The 26,553-nt window shown below is 37.0% G+C and overlaps 1 protein-coding gene across 10 annotated transcripts in view; it reads right to left on the bottom strand.

Moving 5' to 3' along the window:
* Positions 1–26,553, bottom strand: part of ADAM22 (ADAM metallopeptidase domain 22) — a 238,318-nt gene that overhangs the window by 63,872 nt on the left and 147,893 nt on the right. For all 10 annotated transcript variants that reach the window (XM_061414358.1, XM_061414361.1, XM_061414360.1 and 7 more), the window contains exons 6-14: positions 17,857–17,920; positions 15,763–15,832; positions 11,441–11,511; positions 9,951–10,025; positions 7,953–8,024; positions 6,957–7,123; positions 5,436–5,520; positions 4,343–4,433; positions 2,603–2,654 (exon numbers count right to left, since the gene is read on the bottom strand). In XM_061414358.1, coding sequence (XP_061270342.1) covers positions 2,603–2,654; positions 4,343–4,433; positions 5,436–5,520; positions 6,957–7,123; positions 7,953–8,024; positions 9,951–10,025; positions 11,441–11,511; positions 15,763–15,832; positions 17,857–17,920 — 747 coding nt within the window. The remainder of the gene's footprint in view (positions 1–2,602; positions 2,655–4,342; positions 4,434–5,435; positions 5,521–6,956; positions 7,124–7,952; positions 8,025–9,950; positions 10,026–11,440; positions 11,512–15,762; positions 15,833–17,856; positions 17,921–26,553) is intronic.

Below are 26,553 nucleotides of genomic sequence, written 5' to 3'. Positions count from 1 at the left end.
TGTTCAGTGTCCAACTCTTCACGATCCCATGGACTGCAGCACACCAGGCCTCTGTCCCTCACCATCTCCCTGAGTTTGCCCAAGTTTATGTCCACAGAAAGTACATTAAGTTTAGCATTTTGAAGTGATAGGCACCATGGTAGAACTTATGATTCAGAAACAAAAGCTTCTTTGTAACTATTCTTTCAATTCTTCAAGTCTCAGATTGCTTCAAAATACTATATATATATATATATCTCCAAATAATATGTATTTTTATTATATATATATATACACACACACCCCAAAATAATCAAACGTCAATAGAAAAAGAAACCTGGCAATAGAGCAAGTTGGTACTATGCATTAAGAATTTTCAGAATGTGAAATAGCCTTAAATCTAGGAATTTTGCTCTAAGAAATTTTTCTTGAGGAATTAATTTGCTATGTGTCCAGAGATGTCTGAATAAAGATATTTATGGTGGCACAATTTATAGCAGCAAATAACATGAAAATAACCTAAATGTTCAACAGAAAACTGTTAACTAAACCGTGATATATTAATAAAACTAAAATACCATGTAGTTACTAATAATCATAGTGTTAAAGAATGAAGACTTAGAAAAATGCTGACTCTATAATGTTAAGTAAAAAATGAATAAACAGCTATAACCAGTATAATCCAAATTGTATAAAACAATAAAAATGGAAAGAAAAAATACAAAACTACTGGATTTATTTTATTTTTTTGGCTGCACCTCATGGCATGCAGGATCTTATTTCCCGATCAGAGATCGAAACTTTGCCTTCTGGCAGTGGAAGCATGGATGGCCAAGGAATTCCCAAAATACTAGGTTTAAACAAAACTATTTTAACGTTCTGTTAACAGGGGCTTCCTTGGTAGCGCAGCTGGTAAAGAATCCACCTACAATGCAGGAAAACTCAGTTCAATTCCTGGGTTGGGAAGATCCCCTGGAGAAGGGACAGGCTACCCATTCCAGTATTCTTGCCTGGAAAATTCCAGGGACAGAGGAGCCTGGTGGGCTACAGTCCATGGGGTCGCAAAATGTAGGACAGGACTGAGCGACTAAACACAGCACAGCACATTTTAATATTAACCATAGTTATCACCTGATGGCAAGAAAAGAGGTGGTACAAATTTTATTTTCTGTGTTTTTCAAAACTTGTTTTACATTGAGCTTTTTATAAAAGTGAAAACACAATTAAGATAAGAATGAATAGATTTTTATAAAAATCTCTCCCCCTAGCCTGTGCACTTATATTCCCACTTCTTAGCATAACGATTAATGTTTAAGTGAATTAACTAATGGAATTTACAATTATTTACTGTAAATTAATTTATCAAGTATTTCATGTCAAACCCTCCATATAAGGCCGTACTGAGTTTAAATTGTCTGAACAACTTCCTTATTCTGAAATAATGCCATTTGTAGCAACATGGATGGAAATAGAGATTATCATAGCAAGTGAAGTAAATCAGAACAAAACAAATACCATATGATATCGCTTATATGTGGAATCTAAAATATGATACAAATGAACTTATATACAAAAGAGAAACAGACCCACAGACACAGAGGTCGCCAGAGGGGAGAGGGGATGGAGAAGGGATGGATTGGGAGTTTGGGACTGGCAGATGTGAATGCATGCATACTAATTCACTTCAGTTGTATCCAACACTTTGCGACCCTATTCTTTAGGCAACTTTCTAGATAAGAATTCTGGAGTGGGTTGCCATGCCCTCCTCCAGGGGCTCTTCTTGACCCAGGGATTGAACTCACATCTCTTACGTCTGCTGCATTGGCAGGCAGGTTCTTTCCCACTAGCACCACCTGGGAAGCCCTGGGATTAGCAGATGAAAACTATTATATAAGGAGTGAATAAACAGCAAGGTCCTACTGTGTAACACAGCGAACTATATTCAATATCCTATGGTAAACCATAACAGAAAAGAATATGAAAAAGAATGTACATATATGTGTAACTGAATCACTTTGCTGCACTGCAGAAATTAATGCAATATTGTAAAACAACTATACTTCAATAATCTTTTGTATGAAATGAGTCGCCCGTCCAGATTCGATGCACGATACTGGATGCTTGGGGCTGGTGCACTGGGACGACCCAGAGGGAGGGTATGGGGAGGGAGGAGGGAGGAGGGTTCAGGATGGGGAACACAGGTACACCTGTGGCGGATTCATTTCGATATTTGGCAAAACGAATACAATATTGTAAAGTTTAAAAATAAAATAAAATTTAAAAAAAAAAGCAATTCTTCAAAAAAATTATTATATTTACCTGAAGTTGATGGAATCATTTATCCTGTATGGCCCTGACTCACCATATTTCAAAGTCCTATCCCCTCCCTAAAAAAAATCTTTGACTTACTAGCTTAATAGACAGCAATTGTTTTCATAAACAAAAGACTATTTTGTGAAAATCTATTTCCTACAGAGCCACTGAGAAAATTAACTGCCAAGTTTGTCTTAAATCCCTATGGGTAGGGTTCCAGGCAGTAACTTATTGACTGCCATCCTCCTAAGAAGACAACAGCACAGTAGAGAAAGGAACAGTGAGTTATTTTTAAATAGAAGTGGCTCACCCAGTGTCTCCCATTATGCATCCAGACCATGTGTCCTCACATTTACACTCACCTAAGAGAAAATGAACACATACACCTTGTTACAAAGTGAAAACATGTGCATTAGCGTAGTTACTATTTTTAAAAGTACATGTTCACTTTATTCCTTATGTACATTTACAAATCAGTAAAAGATCAGTCCTCTAATTTTCCTCACATTTGAAGTGTTTTATGCAATGCATAGCAACAGAACTCTACTTTGACTCTATTGAGATTATATAATTTCTACTCTAAAAGTCTTCTGAAAAATGTTAACAAGTAGCCGTATTTTTAAAGCACTCAGTTAAAATGGCTTAACAATCAAATAGCAATGAAATAGTGATGCATGACCACAGGATTTTGGTTTCACAGGTTTTTATGGAAATTCCTATAATTTCCCATCAATTTTTAAAACCTCTGCACTCAAGGTTGCTGGTAGGAGGCAGTACAGTATATTGGTTAAGCAGAAGTCTTAGAATCAGATACACCTAGGTTCAAAATCTGGGTATACCACTTAATATGTCTGTAATCTTGGAGACATTACCCTTTTAAGATCTAGACACTTTATAGATCTTCATTATCAGCTGATAATGAATACCTTGCAGGACCGTCTTGAGGATTAAATGAGCATCTAGATGTAGCTAATTCTGGCATTCAACTGTCTTTTATGGAGTGGGCACTTCATAAATGGGAATTTTTGATGTTGTTGTTTAGTTGCAAGTTGTGTCTGACTCTTTTGTGACCCCATGTTCTGTAGCCCACCAGGCTCCTCTGTCCATGGGATTTCCCAGGCAAGAATACTGGAGTGGGTTGCCATTTCCTTCTCCAGGGGATCTTCCAGGCCCAGGGATCAAACCCATGTCTCCTGTATTGGCAGGCAGATTTTTTAGCACTGAGCCACAAGGCAAGCCCATAAATGGTAATAGTTGTAATTAATATAAACAATCATATTTATGGCATTTGTTGCTAAAATAATAAATATGATTATAGTCAACTTACTTCCCTGGTGGCTCAAGATGGTAAAGCGTCTGCCTGCAATGCCAAAGACCCAGATTCGATCCTCAGGTCAGGAAGATCCCCTGGAGAAGGAAATGGCAACCCACTCCAGTCCTCTTGCCTGGAAAATTCCATGGACGGAGGAGCCTGGTAGGCTACAGTCCATGGAGTCACAAAGAGTCGGACACGACTGAGTGACTTCACTTTCACTATAGTCAACTTACTCCAAATATATAGTGCTCGATCATTCTGGTAAAGTAACTCTACCCACTGGGAATATATATTCATCATAGATGTTAAACCTAGCATATTTTATTAGGCCCATATTTTACTCATCCCTTTATCAGATCTGATTCTGCAGGCAAATTCTACCTCTGTAGCAATAGTAAGAGATGTTTTAAATAAACGATAATAAAACATATACCTTAAACCTCTATGCTGAGATCATTCAAAATTTCCAAACTGAACTTATGGCCTTAAAATTCATAGTTTAATTCAACAACACCTGGCTTTAATGTTTATTATACATGGAGGAAATTTCATGAGTGATGCAAATATTAACATTTGTGTTACTTTTGGAAAAAAACATTTTGTGCCCAGGCTATCTTTATACTATCACTCAAAATCTTTTGATTAAACAACTGAGTTAAAGAATTTCATTCTGCAAAATATTTTACAGATAGTCTCTTTTTAATATAACTAAACCACACGTGTACTTAAACTTACCACTTGCTAACTTTCTTTTGTCTGAGATAATACCAATATTATGGGCTAACGACTGGGCAAGTGTAACTGCCATTAAGTCCGTTTTCCCAAACTGAAAAACAAAAATAAAATACTTATAAGTGCAAATTATTTTTTATTTAAAATGAATCAGGGAACATGTCACAATATAACTGAAAAAAACTTCTAAGCGCTTTATTTAGCAGAGGTTAATACATAATAGCTAGTGCTGAACTATGGAGCATTAAGGAAGAGGTAGTGAGAAATAATTCCATGTTTGACTAAGTCTTATAGAGAAGAAACCAGAGAATCATCAACCTCCAGATTTGGAAACTTAAATCTAATTTTTGAGTCCAAATTTCACCAGTGACATTTCTGAAAAGCTTCATACTTGTATACAACTAAGCCAGTCATCCAGTTAATAGAAAATAAAAATAATTTATTTTGAACTTGCTCATCTTTGTTTGTCTACTAAAACACTTCTAAATTCCCCAAATTAAATAGAACTTGGCTTCAGAAAACAAACAATATGAGTTAGAGGTGGTGCTGATGATGTTCGGTCAAAATAAACTTGAAAACATCTAGGCATATTTCTTTTCAATATGTAGCCTCTCAAAGATTCAGGTATTTTTCTTTTAGATCACTTCTATCGGATTTAGTGCCTGAGGGGTAGAAGTAACCCTTTGGAAAACCGTCTATTTTTTTCCTCCAAAAATTTGCCAAATATTGAGGAAGAAAATTTTCAACTGAGTTGTTAAGTAGCAATCCAATGTTTCAGGGAACTTATCAATTCTCTGGAAAATCAGTCAAAGTGATAAATAGGGTCTTATTTTCAAGAAAGGTAAAGATTTTCTCTATATAATCAGCATATTCCTAAGCCTGGAAATTATTCTGAGTAGAATATGAACAGAATTATCCAATATTATCTTCCGTTAATTTCCTATTCTGTCCTTGGGTCATCTGCAGTAACCAGGTTGGCTGTTAATAAAATAACAATATCTGGAGTATATAGAATACTGAGAAATTGTCCCTTAAATATCAGGAAAACATCGTCAGCCATCATACCACTTGGTATTGTACAGATGTTCACACCTACTTCATTCACGCCTCCTCCTTTCAGCAACGAGCAAATCCCACCAATATAAGCTGCCCCGCTCCGGCTACTCTCAAATTGACTTCCCCTTTTAGAAAAGGAAATGAAAAAGGCTTACTGCTCACAGCTCAAATATCATAGCATCTCTCATTATTAATTTACCACGTTTATTTTATCAATACACATACATTTCTATACTGTATATTCTGGAGGTAAGGGAAGAATATGAAAATTATTCACACACATAACCAAAAGAAAAAGTTTCTGAGGAATGTTTCCCATTGCAATTAACAAATATCTTAAATAGAACTATACCTCTTGAAAAAGAATCTCTGACCTGATTACATGTATGTGGTATTTCTGTCAAAAATGCATATAACTTGAATCTCACAATGAGAAAACATCAGCCATTCGCACAATGAGGAACATTCTATAAAATAACTGGTCTAAACTCTTCAAAAATGTTAACTTCAAAAGAGACAAAGAAAGGCTGAGGAAATACTACAGATTAAAGGAAACCAAAGAGACATGATGATTAAATGTAATGTGTGGTCCTGGATTGGATCTTAGATTTGGACAAGGGGAAGGAGTAGCAAGCTATAAAGTAATATTGAAACAATCGGTGACATTTGAATTCAGACAGTGGGTTAGATAAAAACATTGTACTGAGGCTAAAGTTTCTGGTTTTGAGAGTTTACTGCAGTTATATAAGAGAATGGGTTTAGTCTCAGGGAATATACACAAGTATTTAGTAGTAAAGGCCCAATAACTAAATGTCTCCAACTTACTCTCAAATGGTTCAGGGAAAAAAAAATAGACACACACACGGATAGAGAGATGGATAGATGGAAGGAAGAAAGAAGAATACAAAGAAGAAAATTATAAAACAAATGGACTAAATTATGAACAGCTGATGAATCTGGGTAAAGGGCATATGGAATTTCCTTGTAGTGTAGTATTCTTGCAACTTTTCTGTAAATTTGGAATTGTATAAAATAAAAAGCTACCTCAAAACTACACTTTTGCTTCCATTTATAACTTTCTTCAACAGCTCTGGCTTTAGATGATTTTATATTAAATATACATGTTACCCCCCAGAACAAACCATAAGAGTAAGAAAAAGTAAAACATAAAATATACTCTAGAGATACTAAGCTCTCCATTAGACCAAAAACACAGAGAAAATTAGCATTTAAAAGACGGCAATTTAAAGAATATAATTATTCTGTTGTTAAGAATATGAGAACTCCTTATGAGAATTAATGGTACTTTCACTCAGTAAATGCTCTGATTAGATCTCTTGAAAATGAAATATACATGCAATAAGAAAATAACTCAAAATTAAACCTATTGAATATTCGTGACAATTTCAAACAATCTGTGCTTTAAAACTTCTTTCAAATATATCTGCTACATCAAATCCTAATTGCATTATGCAGTACAAACAGTACATCTCATCACAAGTAATAAGAGTATTCAACATGGAATGAAGAAAAGTAATAAATCATTAGAAAAGTTACGTACGAAAAAAGGTGAACTGCATCACTTTTCTCTTTGATAAAATCCCTCCTGTATTTCATAAACTCACGTAGGGTGATCAATGGATTTTCAGATATAGCAAACTTGTTGTCAGCCGCCCAGGTTTCCATGGCAACCAATACTATCCTTGTCTTAAGTTGGTCTTTATATATCTAGTGTATTAACAAAATGAACACACCAGCTATACACATGGGAAAAAAATTAAATGATTTATGAACAGGCCTACAAAGCTCCTTTTATGGAAAATCCTGTAGTTTTAGTGAAATGTGAGAAACTCCACTATTTTTAAGGGAGTTAATTGTTTTTCTAACTTACACATGTTTCCTTTGAGTAATAAGAATCCAACCGTTCACCAAGTAACACCCAAAGAAAAGAGAACTAATTAGATATAAAATACCCCTTTTTGATAGACATTTGCACCCTTACTCAAGGTCCCCCCAGAGTCCATTTTCTGGCACCCTGTAAGATTCAGGCTTCCTTGAGTTTCCCTAGTAAAAAAGGGAACACTCTCCGAGGAGATGATTTCTGTACTCTCTGACTGGCCTTAATTAAACTCATGGGGAAGGTACAGCATAGACTTGTCACGGAAACTGGGAAAGAAGGTACAGTAGAACTACTTATTTGCATCATTCCCGCAGCACCAGGCACTTTTTTGAAAAGGTGCAGCTGTTTTTTCATTGCTAGAAATACGCTGTGAATATCTTTGTTAGGGGCTAGGACTCAACTTTTTCTTTTCCAGTGTGAAAAATACAGGAAAAAAAAATTTAGCCATAAAGGTATATCTCTTACCTCTTCCTTTTATCATCTTCCCAGTCAGAGATCAAAGTTAAATAAAGTTCATGACAAAGTTACCACGGATTTACAGGACACCTTGGCTAAAGTGCAATTTAGGGCAGTGAAAATATAAGACTATTATCCAATTTATTACCAATCAGGAGATAAAATTCCTCTGTGGCGATTTTGAATCGAGTTCATACTTACTAAATCTGCCATGTTCACCACAGATTTCGCGTACGTATTGGTGAGTACCACTGAAAGCCGATGCTTTTTAAACTGAAAGCAAAAGAAAACAAGTGAAGGACTTGAAGGTCATCAACAAATGCTCATCTCAGCAGAGGAAACACAGCGTAACTAAAAGGCCTTTACAGTTTTCTGTAAAAAAATTCAAGAGTTGACACCTAATTCTTTAGATACTGCAAAGTCTGTGGCAAGGCTCCTAAAGTTTGAGGCCTCACAGATCTTTGAGATAAAATAAAAAATACCCATGGCATCCATTTCAAAAGTTTATTTTTTTGTCACAAGATTATTATTCAAAATGAGAACATATATGAAAGTTATCAACGAATTGCAAGACAAATAAAAGTAGGGTGAAAGCCAGAAAAAGTGAATGTGAATAATGCTGAAAGTATGAAAAGTTCCACAAGGGTTACTCAGTAAAGAGAAGAAGCCTCTAATGGTCACAAGGAGGTGACTTACGGCTTGATGTGAACAACATATATCTTTGGTTTGACCTCAAGGCTGTTTTAAAACTCAAGACATATCATGTAAAATCTGGTTTCTGGCTTCATTTAAAATTAGTATCCACACACAGTAATAACTGGCAAGGGCTGAGAAGCAGTCACTCCTATTACATAGACAGACCATGTGACTTCTCTTTTGCCATAGACCTGACCCTTTCCTATTGTTTTATATCTGGCTCACTTTGAACTATCTGCCTATAGATGCTTACAGACATTTGAATTTATGATATCCTGAAATGTCCAAAATATGTGTTTTTACAGCTTATTCTGTAAAAATCTCAGGAAAAATAACAGTCACAAAATTAAATTGGTAGAAATACAAAACTCAGTCCTACCATAAACAAGGAAGAAGCACTCATTAATAATAATTATTATTAATAATTAATTAAAATCTCTATTAGCTTAATCATATTTAAATAAATGACACATTTTCTCCCAAATAATTCAAAGTAAATTAAAATGTATATGTACCTGAAATTAAGTAAAATTCAACAAAGTGCATCACTGAATATATTTAGTTTAAAACTCTAGTTACATGAAACAATTATAATTCACTGTTGTGCAATGAATGTAACCAGGCTGATTATAATACGCCCATGAATTAAATATAAAACATGCCTGTAAACTGGGCATTTAAAAAAAAACTGACTCAATAAAAAGTTTGGCTAGATTTTTATCCTAAAAATCTTCACAGCTTGGCTATATAAGCTTTTCTTTTTTTATTCTATATTGGAGAATATTTTGATTAACAATGTATTAGTTTCAGGTATACAACAAAGTGATTCAGTTATACATATACATGTATCTATTATATTTCAAATTCTTTTCTCATTTAGGTTATTATAAAATATTGAGTTCCCTGTGCTACACAGGGTCCTTGTTGGTTATATATTTTAAATACAGCAGTGTGCACAGGTCAATCCCAAACTCCCAAGCTATCCCTCTTTCCATCTTAACCATGAATTTTTTTTCTAAGTCTGTAAGTCTGTTTCTGTTTTGTAAATAAGTCTATAAGCCTTTCCAAATGGTTTATTGCACAACAAAAGAAAAACAGAAAAAAATGCTTTTATTAGGATAAAGCTAACATTGCAAATTAAAGTGTCATATTATTGCTGCTTCACTTTTTCAATTATAAAATGGAAGTTTCCCTTTTTTTTTTAACCTTGCCATTTTAGTAAGAGAAGATATTAGCCCCTACATTAACTAAGCAAATCCAAGGAATTAACATTATGAATCACAGAAATATTTTTGGAACTTCACAAAATACTGTGAATTGATTTACCTAAGAGTGTTTTCCTGTTTACAGGTTGTTGCTGGGTAACAGAAATGTTTGATTATACAAATACCTTTTCCAGGTTACAACTTTATAGGCTTCTTTCTTCTAAACATATTTCTGCACCCACCAGTTTTATGCTAGGCATGGGCAAGTTCAAACAACACGAAATTCAGCAAACCTTACCATGAGATGATCATTCACAATCATCAGTTCAATATATTTGGTTTCCTCCTCTACATTACGAGGATATCGACGAAGCTGCAATATAATAAAGGAAACAGCACATAAATAAGCCCTGGTAACTTGGCTGTGGGAAACTTATGTTACACATTAGGTCCTCAGATGTGATCCATCTTAGAACTGAAAGTCTGTACCCTTTTACTAATCTCTCCCTTTTCCCCCACTGCCTAGCCCCTGGCAACCATGTTTCTACTCTGTTTCTACGTGTTTTTGTTTGTTTGTTTTGTGTTTAGATTCCACATGTAAGTGATACCATGCCATATTTGTCTGTCTCTGCCTGGCTTATTTCACTCAGCTTAATGCCCTCCAGGTCCATCCATGTTGTTGCAAATGGCAAGATTTCCTTCTTTATTAAGGCCAAGTAATATTCAACTGTGTGTCTCAGGGACAAGACTTCTAGGTCAGAATCCCGGCTCCATTGCCAGGTAACCCAGTGTAACCATGGGCTAGTTTCTTAAGTCTCTTATGTTTCAATGTCTTTAAAATAGGGATAATGATAATGCCTTCCTCAAAAAATTGTTATGAGGATTAAATACGTTAATACAATTGCTCATGGTGAGTACTCAAAATATTTAGCAATTATTATTCATGTTAGAAATCTGTCTATAAACACATTTTACTTCATACTTACTAAACATATATTAAAAAGAAAATACCTGGTCCCTTCAACTGCTTTGTCTTACTAGACACTTATTTCTCTCATCTGGTTTTTATGTCATACACACACCTACACCAATTACCACCACAACTGTGATGATATCTTAATTCTGATGACCAGAGTTTTTATTTTGTATAAACCATTTACCAGATCTATGATTCTGGGCAAGTCATGTGCACATTTCAGAGACATCTATTATTTTTCCTGTGAAGGGATAATAATAGTACCCACTTCATGTGGTTTAAAGCATTGTACAGTAAACAATATACTGCTACTATTATTAAGTTCAATATGCATTGAACATTCATAAAGCAGACATTCTGATTTTATATCCTAGACTCCAGAGTAGTTCAAGTGTGACAATAGCATTTTGCAGCTTTAAAACTTGATAGAGTCATTCTTAAGAGGGTATTCTTAAGGGGATAAACATAAGGGCTTGTACCATCCAAGCAAACTTCATGATGTGGTTGGTATATACTCAGGCGAGGAAGGAGGCCTATGGTAGAAACAGCCTGAGAGGCCACAGAAGCGGCCCCATAATCCATCTGTATGACGAGTGTCCATATTATCGCCACTATCTTGAGTGTTTTTTGAGTCTATGAAACAATATGGCCCTAACTCCACTGCACCTATGAATGTGTCACCGTGCTGTTTACCACACTGTGGCAAATGCCTGAAACTAATTCTTACCTCTTACAGACTTAATGTAGATTAAATAGACTGGCAGTTGCCAAATGTTTTTAAAATATTGTGACATATACCTGTGAATACATACCTGCCGTTTACTCCTTTTTGGTCTTGGCTTCAAAATAAATTTTGGTGGAGTGATATTTACTTGTTGGAATTCTAAAAGGAAACAAAAATAAATTTAACTTAGTGCATTTGCCAGGTTTCTTTCATGAAGGGCAATCAAACTTCTACCAGCCCTAATTAGTATAAATTATATAACTTTACTTTAATCAACAATGATTATTATAATTATAATCTATAAATTATATAACTATACATAATTATTATTAATTTTATAATGTAAATATCACACTTAATGAAAATATAGAACATTAATCTAGGCAATTACATTTATATTAATATAAATAAACATACCACGAAGGAATACAATTCAAAAAAATCTCAAGCATTATTCCAGTTCTAATTTATCTCAAAATTTTTCTCATATTTCTTTTATAAATGCCATCATATTTTAATGGGAAATCATCCAAATAGCCACTTGACCTTCCCTTCCACCACTAGCCTTCACTAAAGAATGACACACGAAAGGCTGGTGAAGACGTGGAGCAATTAGAACTCTCGTATAATGCTGAGAGTATACAATGGTATGACCACTTCAGGAAAAGGTTCAGAGATTCTTTATTCAACAGTAGTTCTTAAATTGTATTCCTTGGACTAGAGGCATTAGCATTACCTGAGAACTTGGAAAAGTAAATTCTCACAACCCACCCAAGACGTACTTAATCAAAAGCTCTAGAAATTTGTGCAGCCACTAGGAAAAGCATTATGACTATTTCTCAAAATATCTGAACAGAAATACCACATGATTTTAACAATCCTACTTCTAGGCATATAGCCTAAGGAATTTAAATCAGGATTTCACATTAGTGTCTGCATGCCCATGTTCACTGCAACATTATTGACAGCAGTCAAGATACAGAAACAACCTAAATGTCCATCAGTGGATGAATGGATAAAGAATATATGGTATATACACACAATGGAATATTAACCAGTCTTATAAAAGAAAATCCTGCCATTTGCAACAACACAGGTGAACTTAGAGGACATTCTGTTAAGTGAAATAAGCCAGACAAAGAAGGACAAATACTACATAACACCATTTACATGAGGAATCTAAAATAGTCAAACTCAGAGAAACAGTGATTAGAATGGTGCCTGTCAGGCTGGGAGGAGGCAATACGAGGAGGTACTAGTCAAAGCGGACAAAGATTTAGTTATCCAAGATGAATAAGTCTTTGAGAGCTACTGAACAGTTTAGTGCCTACAGTTAACAATACTGTATCATATACCTAAAAATCTGCTAAGAGGTTAGATTTTATGTTGATAGTTTTTATCCTCATCACCATAAATAGCATAGGAGGCAACTTTTGGAATGGATGAATATGTTTATGACATAGGTTGTGGTGATTTCATGGATGTATATTTACCTCCAAACTCATCAAGTTCTATACATTAAATATATACAGCCTTTTGTATTTCAATTACGCCTCAATGTAGTGGCTGAAAAAAGTAGCCTGAAGATGAGGCCATGAATCTGTGTTTACCAAGCCCTCCAGGTGATTCTGGTAGATGCTGAAGCTTAAGAACAATATTATAAAGTTAAAGATATACTACCTTGTGACCCAGTTGTTAAACTCACAGGTATTTGATAGAGAAATATAAATGTGTGTCCCCAAAAAAGATTTTTACAAGAATATTCATAGTTGTTATATTCATAATAGCCCCAAACTAGAAGCAATCCAAATGTCCACCGACAGAAGAGATGAAACATTGTGCTATATGCATACATAAGGACATACTCAGTAATCAAAATAAAGAATTACTGCTGCCTTTGACAACATAGATCTCAGGCCTGTGCTAATAAGGAAAAGAAGCTGAATATGATGAATGAGTCCATTTGTATGAACAGGTGAAACTAATCTACAGTGAAAAAAGTCAGAAAAGGGACTGCAGAAGTGGGAGACACTGACAGAAAAGGGACACAAAGGAAATCACTGGGGTAATGGAAACAGTCTATTTTTCATCAGGGGAGTACAAGGGTGTCAGAACTCGGCAAATAGTACACAAAATTGGTGTATTTTATCATAGTAATTTTCTATTGCAGTATAACTGACATACACTATCATACTATTTTCAGGTGTACAAAATAGTGATTTGGTATTTACATACATTTCAAAATGGTTACCACTGAAGCCCAGTTATCATCTGCATCTGTACAAAGTTATCACAATATTATTGACTATGTTCCCTATGCTTTACATTACCTTCCCATGGCTTCTTTACTTTATAACTAGAAGTTTGTGTCTCTCAACCTCCTTTTCCTCTTTTGGCTGGCCCCCATCTGCTCTGGCTACCACCCCCTTGTTCTCTATATTTACGAGTCTATTTCTGTTTTGTTTGCTTTTGTTGGTTGGTTGATTGGTTTTTCATCATAGTAATTTTTAAACAGTGAGTGCTAAGTGGTCATATTTAAACAAAAATCTTTTCTTAAAATGTGTTCTTAGGAAAGCTAGCCTTGAGAGATGTGTCATATAAAATAAAACATTCCATAATCAAACAAGATTGGGGAACACCTGATCATATTCTATCTCTGGGAAATATATAATGCATAGCAAAAAAGACATAATATAACCCACAACCCAGTGATACTTTATTAAACCTAAAATAAAATTTTAAAAAGCTTAGTTTTGAGCTTATATAACAAAAAAATTGCAGCTTTGACATTTGTCTGTTTTTTGTTTCCTTCCAATTTGTCATAGTAAGTCTAAAGAGCTTGAGGCAAATAATACTCTTAAAATGAATATTGTCAACTTCTGATACTAAAAGATAACCAGGAACAAACTGAGGTTTTTCAAAGAATATGGCCAAAACTCATTTTTCATAGCAGAAAACTACTGAGTAACCTCCAAAGTTTCTGTTGTAAAGAAATTCTGAGTGAAGTTTTTTTAAAAAAAATTATGATTGTATCATGGCTTTATAATAAAGTCCTTAGTGGGGAACTTTTACTTATTACTTTAAATATTAATTAATGTTTATTGCATCCAGTAATGCCTATTGGATTGCAACTTTGTTCTCAAGCAGCTAATCATGATTTATTTTCTTACCATAATAGGAATTGTAAAAAGTTTCATATGATAACGAAAGAACAGTATAAAGCATCTATGTGAAGTAAAAGTATCTATTGTTCATTTTCAGATTTTTCCAAATAGCAAATTCTATAAACTAGGAACTTCTATCCCTTTGGCAGCAGGAGAGAAGGGGTGAGTTCTATTTCTCTTTAGCGTAACTGCAGAAAGTCAAGGAGCTACGAATTTATTTCAGAGGAAGGAACATTTGAAAGCACTTACTTCTTTTTCTAATAAGGAGACAATGCAGGCTTTAAGTCATTTTCCTAAGCAGGAGTTTAGACTCTGCTTTAGTCTAGTAAGTTTTCCATTTGCCCTGGTGCCTGTCTCCCAAGGCACAGTCTTGTAGTGCCATAATCCAAACACCCACTCAGCCTCTTACTAGCTGTGGAACCCTAGAAAAGACAAACTAGCTGAGCTTCTGTTTGTTCATCTATAAAATGGGAATAATAATACTGACCTCACAGAGTTGTTACAAAGACTAAAAGAAGTTTAAAAATTAGACTATACTATGGCCATAATCAGGGCTGTCTAAGAAGGGGAGGAAGCATCTCCACATCAGCTATACCATATCTTTAGAAGGAGAACACGAAAATGAGTCCAGTGTGGACAGAGACAAATGCACTCTGCGTAATCATTGCTCCTCTAACAAAGCCGAAGCATGAATACCCTGCCCTTCTCACCAAAAGACATGGATGCAACTCTCAAATCAAACCTATAAATAGATGGACCCATAAACACACATTGGAAGGAAAGATCAATTTCACAAATAGCACATCATCATAATAATAAATATTAATCTACAACGGCTCTGTATTAAAATGCTGGGGCAAAAAGAAATGAGGAAGCAATAAATGGGAAAATATTTACAAGCTCATCTCTATGTGTACAAACTGAGTACTTCACCAAGAGTCAATTTTATATATTCTACCTATGCAGACCATTTTTTTCTTTAACAAAGTAAAGGAATACTTTACTTTGAGTCTTATAACTTTAATAAGCTCTTCTTTGTTGAGTTCAAGCAATATCTTTCCAAACTCACCCACTATAAATATGAGGTCAGTTTGCATTTTTTTCTCTCTCTTGATGTCACTTGACTTTCTAAAACTGTTACAAGCAGTCGTAGGCTGATGATATTCCACATATAATTAGTTATAAAACATTAAAATGAATTATTAAAGCTGTATTTTTTTTAAAAATCACTCTATGAAAATCATACCAGATGGAAGATCATCCAAGGGAAATTCAAACAGTCTGGATTTGTAAACCGAATGAAAATGGAAATCCTCCTGAAATAACACAAACGAGAGATGAGGCACATACACCCAGAAATCTCCAGGCTCAGGCGATCACAGCCGGGGGAGGCGAAACCTTAAAAGAATCATTGCTTGACTACACATTCTCTCAAGTTTGGGAAGGCAATGAGCCCTTGCACATCCCTCCCACTCACTCCTATATTATCCCAGCACCACAGTGATAGCCCATTAGAAGTAAAATGCCTTCATGGATGGAGAAGCTGAAGCCTGTGGTAATGGCAAAGAAATGAATGCACCTATTCCCCCAAGGGGAAGTAAGACATCTGGGGAAAGGGGTTAATGTTTTCTATGACTGGTTCCTTTCCATGAAGCCCTGCCTCCTGTTAGAGCCTGACAGCTTTGCTAGGCAGACTGCAAAGCTAACAGTCTTCCTGTTGGGAAGCAGGTGACTGGCACAATCAGAATGCCCACAGCAGACCCTGCCTCAAAATTCAAGTGTCAGACAAACATCTATAAAAATTCAACAGATAAAAACCCATGTTTCATCTAAGAAAAATTAATTAACATTCAAATAATTTCATCTGGCTTCCTTCAATTACTAAAAAAGGAAGATCATAAATAGTCAAATTTCATGATATCACTTTTTAAAAAATCAGACTGTCAAGCAAAGGGACAAGGACAGCTTTCAGCGGGTACTTGGAAAGTAATACAAAACAGACAGTTTCCCATACAGATTGTTTATGAGTGGCAGAACAACGAGCGTTTCTTGAAATTATTTGCCTCTCTAAGTGCTTGATTGGTGTTCCATGATACACGGAAGAATATTTTGTGTGTACAGAGCTAGGATGGAATGCCTCATGTTTATCTTTAGTTAGTAATAGCACCATTTTCTAGAGAAAGTTTAAACTAAACTGAGGAAGAGAACGGAGAAAACTCGGATTTCTCTAAATTTTATCAGCATGGGGCCTTAAAGAAAATAGGCAATAGAGAAAAATCTGGAATCTAGAAAAGAAAAAGAGTGGGAAATCACATTATCTGTGGATTTGATCCATCATGAACTGAATGTCTATGTCCCTTCCAAACTCATGTTTAAGTCATAAATTCCTAATGTGACTGTATTTGGAGATAGAGTTAGAGGGATGCGGTAAAGGTTATCAGAGATCACAAGAGTGAGGTCCGAGTCTGATAAGGCTGGTGCCCTGATGAGAAGAAGAAGAGGCACCACACCTCACGGGACACTATCTGCACCCCAAGGAGAGAGCCCTCAATAGACACTGACCCCACTGGCACCATGAAATCGGACTTTCAGTCCCCAGACTGTGAGAAAATAAATTTATGTTGTTTAAGCCAACTAGACTGACAGACCACAGCACATCACGGTGGAGTTAGTAATGAAGGCTTCAGAACACCTCAGAAGGAAAGTATTTCCAGCAGATGGGAAGAGTAAAAGGTAGATTTAAAAAAAAAAAAAAAAAGATCACTGTGGTTTTCTTTGTTATTGCTGTCCAACTTTTTGCAACTCCATGGACTGCAGCATACCAGGCTTCCCTGTCCTTCACTGTCTTCAGTATTCATAATTTGAGCAAACTCCAGGAGATAGTAAAGGACAGGGAAGCCTGGTGTGCTGCAGTTCATGGGGCCCCAAAGGGTCAGACCCGACTTAGCAACTGAACAGCAACAAGGCAAAACCAGTGATTTAAAAAAAAAAAAACTACCTCTTACATTTCCCCTCTGCTGAAAATACTTTTCTTCTGAGGTGTTCTGAAGCCTTCATTACTATCTCCACCATAATGTGCTGCGGTCTTAGTCTGGGTGGCTTAAACAAGATAAATGTATTTTCTCACAGTCTAGGGTTTTTCCTTATTCACTATTTAACTTAAAATATATGTATACATATATGCATTTATATATATAATATGTCTGTGTTTATACATATATTCTTGACCCTGAAATATGAAAAGAAAGCAAAATAGAGAGAAAAAAGAGAAGAAAAAGAGGGGTAAAGAAATCACCCAGCATTGTTTACATTTGCCATGGCAAATAGAAGGAGCACTTACTTGGGAGGTGTCATTTTCTTCCGGCTCAATGAGATAGGTGTGGTTCCCATCATAGAACATCCCACTGCCAAGGATAAGAAGACAGTTAGGCCTGGCAATTGACTCTCGCCTCAGAACCAGATCATTTTAAAATCAGCAGCCGCCAGAGGACCAGTTTATTTCTCAAACCCTGCTTTTCATTCCTATCACATGGAGTGCCCACCACATACCACACACACATGCACCACACATAACACACACACACACCACACATACATACATACATACACACACACCACCACATACCAGACACACACACACACCTATATACCATATATTACACACTACAACTCCACATATATAAACACCACATACTATATTCACATATGCCACACACACACATATCCCAATCCATGTATCTTACACATACACATGCCATACATTACACACACACCCACACATACTGCTGAGAAGGAAAGGCCTCGCCCCTAATTCCCCAGAAGCAGCAGGGTCCCCTCATCCTGACTCTTCACAGGCCCAGGACTGCTGCTGCTGCTGCTCTTTAGTTGCTTCAGTCCTGTCTGACTCTGAGGCTCAGGATTACCATCCTCTAACTGTGGCCCATTATTCCTTCCTCCAACATGTAAATCTAAAATTTTAATATGCAAAATATCACCTGGAAAGCATATAAAAATTCAAAACTCTCAGAACCCTCTCGGACTTCCAAGCTGAAACCCAGGAAACTGCATTTTAAACAAACCCCCAGTGATTCTGAGGCAGTTGGCCAGGGGTTATACAGAGACTGGCCTAAGCTGTATACTTGGAAGATGCTCTAGCAGTAAGAGCTGACATATCTTAACAACTCACCATGAGCTAAATCCTTTACATTCATTTCATCTTTTCCACGAATTTATGCTGGAGGTAAAATGACTACCCACATTTCACAGGTTACAGAAACTGAAGCCCAAGAGACAAGTGGCTGACAAGTAGCTGACCCAGCCCATGCAACTGGCCACACACTTTCATTCATACAACAGGGTGGTAATGGTGAGGGTGGTGAGAACCGGTCAAATTCTGAATATTTTTCCAAAGTAGAATCATTAAGACTAGTTAATGGATTTAAAATGGAGTTTGCAAGGAAAAGAAGATTCCGTGAAGGCTCCAAGGTTTTGACATGAGCAACTGGAAAAATGGTGTTTCATAAGATCCATTTAATAGGATGGAAAAGGCTGCAGGAAGAGCAAAATAGGATGGGCACAAAGAAGCAGGATGCAGGCCGCAAATCCAGAGTTCAATTTTGGACCTCCTGGGCTAGAGATGACTATCAGCCAATTGAGAAATTCTCTGGGGGCATCCTAAGCTACATAGGGTCTCAACTCCCACTCAGAGAGATCCTGATAGCCCCTCCTTTTAGAGGAATGTGGTCTTTCTGTTAATATCAGTTTCCTCCTGATACTGAAGGAACTTGTCTTTACCACTCAGGCATCTGTGAAAAGTAAAGTTGTGATCTTCTGCAGTCATTTATCAGTGTTAGGTGGAAATGACTGCATGAAGCCCAAGTTGCTAACCACAGAACAGTATGTGCTTTCATTGATCACTTAGTGAAATCTGCTGGTTTTCCTGAGCTATAATTGTAATGGCCTCCAGCTCTGTCTCTATCCAAATTCTTTCGTTCTTGCAGTAACATCTTCCACATGTCCTTAAACTTTCATATACCCTTAGAACTGCCCTTTACACATCTGTAATGTTTTCGACCCAAAGTGCACTTTCTGAATTTGAGTGACACTGCATTTGGAATTTAAAGATAAACAGATGCAGTTTGTAGGATATCACTGACAATATATGCCTAAGGAATAAGAAGGGGAAACTTTTCAAAACAGTAGGCAAATATGGCAGTGAACATTCTGCTGATAACTGGTCAGATCCATCCAGAAAACTGTACAAAACGATCACCCTTTGCCAAAGTTCACACTACACTGATTAAGTAGCAAGCAGATGGCTTTGTTTAAACAGTAATCAGGAGCTGTTTCCTCTTGAATTAGGTTAGTATCCAATGCAAAAATCAGTCACTTTTTATTGAACTCAAACATCTTGATACACCGTATAAACAAAGCAGATTCTAACACCATACATATATAGAAGATTCTGGTTCCATAAATGAAAATATGCCATGTTTAATTAAAAACATGTTCAAATATTTAACAATTAAAAAGCAGGTATGTTTCATTTGCTTTGTTTGAAACCTTTCGGGTTGATTTTTTATACATTCCAGGAAGTATACTGAGTCCATCACACAGTTTATAACTTGTAAAAATCTATAGCGAGGACCAAGTCATTACTGGCCAGTTGAGAGAGGTAAAATTTTTAAAAGTTGCCATCAAAACAAGATTTTGAAAGGAAATAGTCATTCTTACAAACTGTCACAAGCGGGCAATAAATTTACAGTTGATTCCAGTCCTTAATGTTCCCATAGTTACAGGATTTTGTCAAAACATGAAACATAGCAGGCCCAAAATACTATTAGGTCTTCAAATTTGAAAATAATATGTACCTGCAGGTTCTTTATGGAAAAGATATGAGTTTGATTATTTTACCCATTATGTTCTTTAATGGAATTCTGTAAATCAAGAAAATGAAAACTCTCAACATGCATTTGGCAATTTATAGAAGATGAGTCATGGATGAAATAATGTATCTCATATTGAATCACTACAAATGAGACAACATAAATTATTTACTATTTAGAAATAGCTCTCCTAAATATTTTTCAGCAATGTTTGTTCCTAAGGTAAAATCAAGATGAGAAGTAATAAAGGAACAAACAGTGAATTTATTTAACATGCTTATAAAAATCTACATATACCAAAACATACACAAACCTGACAACATTCCTACACACAGTGGGCTTTCTGTTTGTCTTTGTTTAGTCTTAAGTGAAAAATTTTCTAAAGGGAGAAGTAAATTTTACTTAGTGAAAACACCTCAGTTAGTCACTCAAATGTCCTTCAAGATCCCATTCCATCCTCTTTCAAAGGACTGCATAGGATTAGTACCTGTTGGTCTGACGGTCTTGGGTCTATTAGGGTTTCTAGAAGGCAGTAATACCTTTTCTCTGCTCTTATGATGTTATATCCACTTGGAAAATGGTGGGGGTGGTACTGGAACATGTACCGGGCAAGATGCTTAAACTGTGACTTTGGACTGAGATGTTAAGAGGAATGAGAGAGGAAGGGAAAAGCCTACAATAGACACTTGCTGTCACAAGAGTCGGCAGACGCAGTGTACTATTCCTGGCTGACAGCTGTGCTCGCCTTGAGATCAGAGATAACAATATTATTGCTGGAGGATACATCAATGTTTGTTTCCAAATTAAGAAAGCCGAGGATCTCACATATTAGGTACAGGTTCCATGTTTGTAAAAATGTCTCCTTATTCAAAGGATTTATTTAAAATTAGTAAAATAGTCTTTTAGTACAAATAGTAAGCGAACTTACTGTCTTGCTCTCAGGCATGTGACCTCCTTTCTCTGGTTATTTGTCTGATCCCTGTGTTATCTTTTTCCTGCCTCTCAAGTACCTAGTGCCAGAGCCTAACCAGAAGCACAACTTGGGCAGACTGGCCAGATTTCCCAGCCTTTCCCATTAGGTCTCATTTCTCAATTTCTTGGAAGACGTAGCAGTTGAACCCCTCTCCTGGAAGATCCCTTGAAAGCCTGTTCCAGGGCCCATTCCAACTTTTTCAGGTAATGACTCTCTGGAACCCTTAAGGGCGACCTCACTTTTCAGTGACCACTCTCAGCTTGCATTTTTCTCAGTTTTTTCTCTCATCGAAAACAACTATACATACCACATTCCATAGCACGAAGCTGGGCTAGGTTTAGCTTCCCCATTAGACTGGGAGCTCTTGGGGACAGGGCTCACGTTCTAATCTCCTTAATATTCCAAGCAGCTGGCACACAGCAGATGCTCTATAACTGTTTGTTAGATGAAAACACTCATGTTTCTAACTTGGTAACAGACAGGAAGTCTTTTAAAGATTTCAAACAAGAATTTCACAAAACTGAAGTGTGATTGGTTCCTGCCCCAAAAAAGTAGCAGAAATGAGCTGAGATGATTTAGACTAACTAGAATGCTAAACTTAGATCATGAGCTCCTTATTGCAAAATTCAGGCTTACAATGAAGAAAGTAGGAGAAACCACTAGGCTACTCAATCAAATCAAATCCTAAATCAAATTTGACCTAAATCAAATCCTTTATGATTATACAGCAGAAGGGACAAAGAGATCAAGGGATTATATCTGGGTGGCAGAATCCTTGAAGAACTATGGACGAAAGTTTGAAACATTATACAGGAAGCAGAAACCAAAACCATTCCAAAGAAAAAGGAATGAAAGAAGGCAAAGTGGTTGTCTAAGAAGGCTTTAGAAATAGCTGAGAAAAGAAGTGAAAGACAAGGTAGAAAGGGAAAGACATACCCATCTGAGTGCAGAGCTTCAGAGAATAGCAAAGAGAGATAGGAAAGCCTTCTTAAATAAACAGTGCAAAGAAATAGAGGAAAACAATACAATCGCAAAGACTAGAGGTATCTTCAAGAAAATTGGAGATACGAAGGGAATATTGCATGCAAGGATGGGCATGATAAAAGGCAGAAACAGTAAGGGCTTAACAGAAGTAGAAGATATTAAGAAGAGGTAGCAAGAATACACAGAACTGTACAAAACAGGTCTCAGTGACCTGGATAACCACAATCGCGTGATCACTTACTTAGAGCCAGACATCCTGGAGTGTGAAGTCAAGTGGGCTTTACGAAGCATTACTATGAACAAAGTGAGTAGAGGGACAGAATTCCAGCTGAGCTCTTTTCAAATCTTAGAAGATGAGGCTGTTAAAGTGCTACACTCAATATGTCAACAAATTTGGGAAAATCTGCACTGACCATAGGACTGAAAAGGTCAGTTTTCATTTCAATCCCCAAGAAGGACAATGCTAAGCAATGCTCAAACTACCATACAATTGTGTTCATTTCACATGCTGGCAAGGTTATGCCCCAAATCCTTCAAGCTAGGTTTCAGCAATGCATGAATCAAGACTTACCAGATGTACAAGATGGGTTTTGAAGCAGCAGAGGAATCAGAGATCAAATTGTCAACATTGGTTGGATCACAGAAAAAGCAAGAGAATTCCAGAAAAACATCTACTTCTGCTTCATTGATTACACTAAAGCCTCTGACTGCGTGGATCATTACAATCTGTGGAAAATTTTTAAAGAGATGAGAGTACCAGACCACCTTGCCTATCTCCTGAGAAATCTGTATGTGAGTCAAGAAGCAACAGTTAGAACCTGACATGGAACAACGAACTGGTTCAAAACTGGGTAAGAAGTATGTCAAGGCTCTGAGCTTCCCAACTGACTCTGTGGGTAAAGAATCCGCCTGCAATGCAGGAAATGGAGGCAGACACGAGTTCATTCTGGGTCAGGGAGACCCCCTGGAGGAGGGTGTGGCAATCTACTTCAATATTCTTGCTTGGAGAATCCTATGGAGAGAGAAGTCTGGTGGGCTATAAGTCCATAGGGTCACAAAGAGCAAGACATGAGTAAAGAAATGGAACATGCACACACGCACACACACACACGTCAAGGCTATATATTGCCATTTTGCTTATTTAACTTATATGCAGAGTTCAGTACAGTTCAGTCACTCAGTCACATCCAACTCTTTGTGACCTCACGGACAGCAGCACACCAGGCTTCCCTGTCCATCACCAACACCCGGAGCTTGCTCAAATTCATGTCCATCGAGTCAGTGATGTCATCCAACCATCTCATTCTCTGTCATCCCCTTCTCCTCCTGCCTTCAGTCTTTGCCAGCATTAGGGTCTTTTCCAATGAGTTAGTTCTTCCCATCAGATGGCCAAAGTATTGGAGTTTCAGCTTCAACATCAGTCCTTTCAACTAATTTTCAGGACTGATTTCCTTCAGCATGGACTGGTTGGATCTTGCAGTCCAAGGGACTCTCAAGAGTCTTCTCCAACACCACAGTTCAAAAGCATCAATTCTTAGGCACTCAGCTTTCTTTATCATCCAATTTTCACGTCCATACATGACTACTGGAAAAACCATAGCTTGACTAGATGAACCTTTGTCAGCAAAATAACGTCTCTGCTTTTTAATATGCTGTCAGGGTTGGTCATAGCTTTTCTCCCAAGGAGCAAGGGTCTTTTAATTTCATGGCTGTACTCACCATCTGCAGTGACTTTGGAGCTCAAAAAAATAAAGTCTATCACTGTTTCCATTGTTTCCCCATCTATTTGCCATGAAGTGATGGGACCAAATGCCATAATCTTCATTATTTTTTAATTTTATTTTTAAACTTTACATAATTGTATTAGTTTTGCCAAATATCAAAATGAATCCATCACAGGTATACATGTGCTCCCCATCCTGAACCCTCCTCCCTCCTCCCTCCCCATACCATCCCTCTGGGTTGTCCCAGTGCACTAGCCCCAAGCATCCAGTATCGTGCATTGAACCTGGACTGGCATCTCGTTTCATACATGATATTTTACATGTTTCAATGCCATTCTCCCAAATCTTCCCACCCTCTCCCTCTCCCACAGAGTCCATAAGACTGTTCCATACATCGGTGTCTCTTTTGCTGTCTCGTACAAAGGGTTATTGTTATCATCTTTCTAAATTCCATATATATGCGTTAGTATACTGTATTGGTGTTTTTCCTTCTGGCTTACTTCACTCTGTATGATAGGCTCCAGTTTCATCCACCTCATTAGAACTGATTCAAATGAATTCTTTTTAATGGCTGAGTAATACTCCATTGTGTATATGTACCACAGCTTTCTTATCCATTCATCTGCTGATGGACATCTAGGTTGCTTCCATGTCCTGGCTATTATAAACAGTGCTGCGATGAACAATGGGGTACACGTGTCTCTTTCCCTTCTGGTTTCCTCAGTGTGTATGCCCAGCAGTGGGATTGCTGGATCATAAGGCAGTTCTATTTCCAGTTTTTTAAGGAATCTCCACACTGTTCTCCATAGTGGCTGTACTAGTTTGCATTCCCACCAACAGTGTAAGAGGGTTCCCTTTCCTCCACACCCTCTCCAGCATTTATTATTTGTAGACTTTTGGATCGCAGCCATTCTGACTGGTGTGAAATGGTACCTCATAGTGGTCTTGATTTGCATTTCTCTGATAATGAGTGATGTTGAGCATCTTTTCATGTGTTTGTTAGCCATCTGTATGTATGTTGAGTTTTAAGCCAGCTTTTTCACTGTCCTCTTTCACTCTTATCAAGAGGCTCTTTAGTTCTTCTTCACTTTCTGCCATAAGGGTGGTGTCATCTGCATATCTGAGGTTATTGATATTTCTCCCCAAAATCTTGATTCCAGCTTGTCCTTTATCCATCCCAGCATTTCGCATGATGTACTCCACATATAAGTCAAATAAGCAGGGTGACAATATACAGCCTTGACGTACTCCTTTCCCAATTTGGAACCAGCCTGTTGTTCCATGTCCAGTTCTAACTGCTGCTTCTTGACCTGCATACAGTTTTCTCAGGATGCAGGTGAGGTGATCCAGTATTCCCAGCCTACCTTGGAGAATTCTCTACAGTTTGTTGTGATCTATACAGTCAAAGGCTTTGGTGCAGTAGTCAGTAAAGCAGAAGTATATGCAGAGTACATCATGTGAAATGCCAGGCTGGATGAATCTTAAGCTGGAATCAAGATTTCCAAGAGAAATATCAACAACCTCAGATATGCAGGTGATACCACTCTAATGTTATCATTAAGAAAGTGAAGGGGACCTAAAGAGAATCTTGATAAGAGTAAAAAGGCGAGAGAAAAAGTTGGCTTAAAACTCAATATTCAAAAAACAATGATCATGGCATTTGGTCCCATCACTTAAAGGCAAATAGATGAGTAAAAAGTATAAGCAGCGATAGATTTTATTTTCTTGGGCTCCAAAATCACTATGGACAGTTGCCGTGCTTGCTTCTTGGAAGGAAAGCTATGACAAACCTAGACAGAGGATTAAAAAGCAAAGTCTTCACTTTGCCAACAAAAGTCTGTATAATCAAAGCTATAGTTTTTCCAGCAGGATGTATGGATATGAGATTTGGACCATGAAGAAGGCTGAGCACTGAAGAATTGATGCTTTCAAATTGTGGTGCTGGAAAAGACTCTTCAGAGTCCCTTGGACAGCAAGGAGATCAAACCAGTCAATCCTAAAGGAAATCTACCCTGAATATTAACTGGAAGGACTGATGCTGAAGCTGAAGCTCCAATACTTTGGCTGCAAAATGCAAAAAGTGGACTCATTGGAGAAGACCGTGATGCCAGGAAAGACTGAAAGCAAAAAGGGTAGGGAGAGGCTGAAGATGAGATGGTTAGATAGCATCACTGACTCAGTGGATGTGCATTGGAGCAAATTCAGGAGATACTGGAAGACAGAGGAGCCTGGTGCGATGTGGTCCATGGGATCGCAAAGAGTCAGACATGACTTAGTAAATGAACAACAACAAAATGCTGAGGGATGACAAAGTAGCTTTATAATTACTTTGCCAACAAAGGTCCTTCTAGTCAAGGCTATGGTTTTTCCAGTGGTCATGTATGGATGTGAGAGTTGGACTGTGAAGAAAGCTGAGCGCTGAAGAATTGATGCTTTTGAACTGTAATGTTGGAGAAGACTCTTGAGAGTCC

Source organism: Bos javanicus, chromosome 4, assembly GCF_032452875.1.
Source record: "Bos javanicus breed banteng chromosome 4, ARS-OSU_banteng_1.0, whole genome shotgun sequence".
Lineage (NCBI taxonomy): Eukaryota > Metazoa > Chordata > Mammalia > Artiodactyla > Bovidae > Bos > Bos javanicus.
This window is presented reverse-complemented; position numbering and strand designations above follow the sequence as displayed.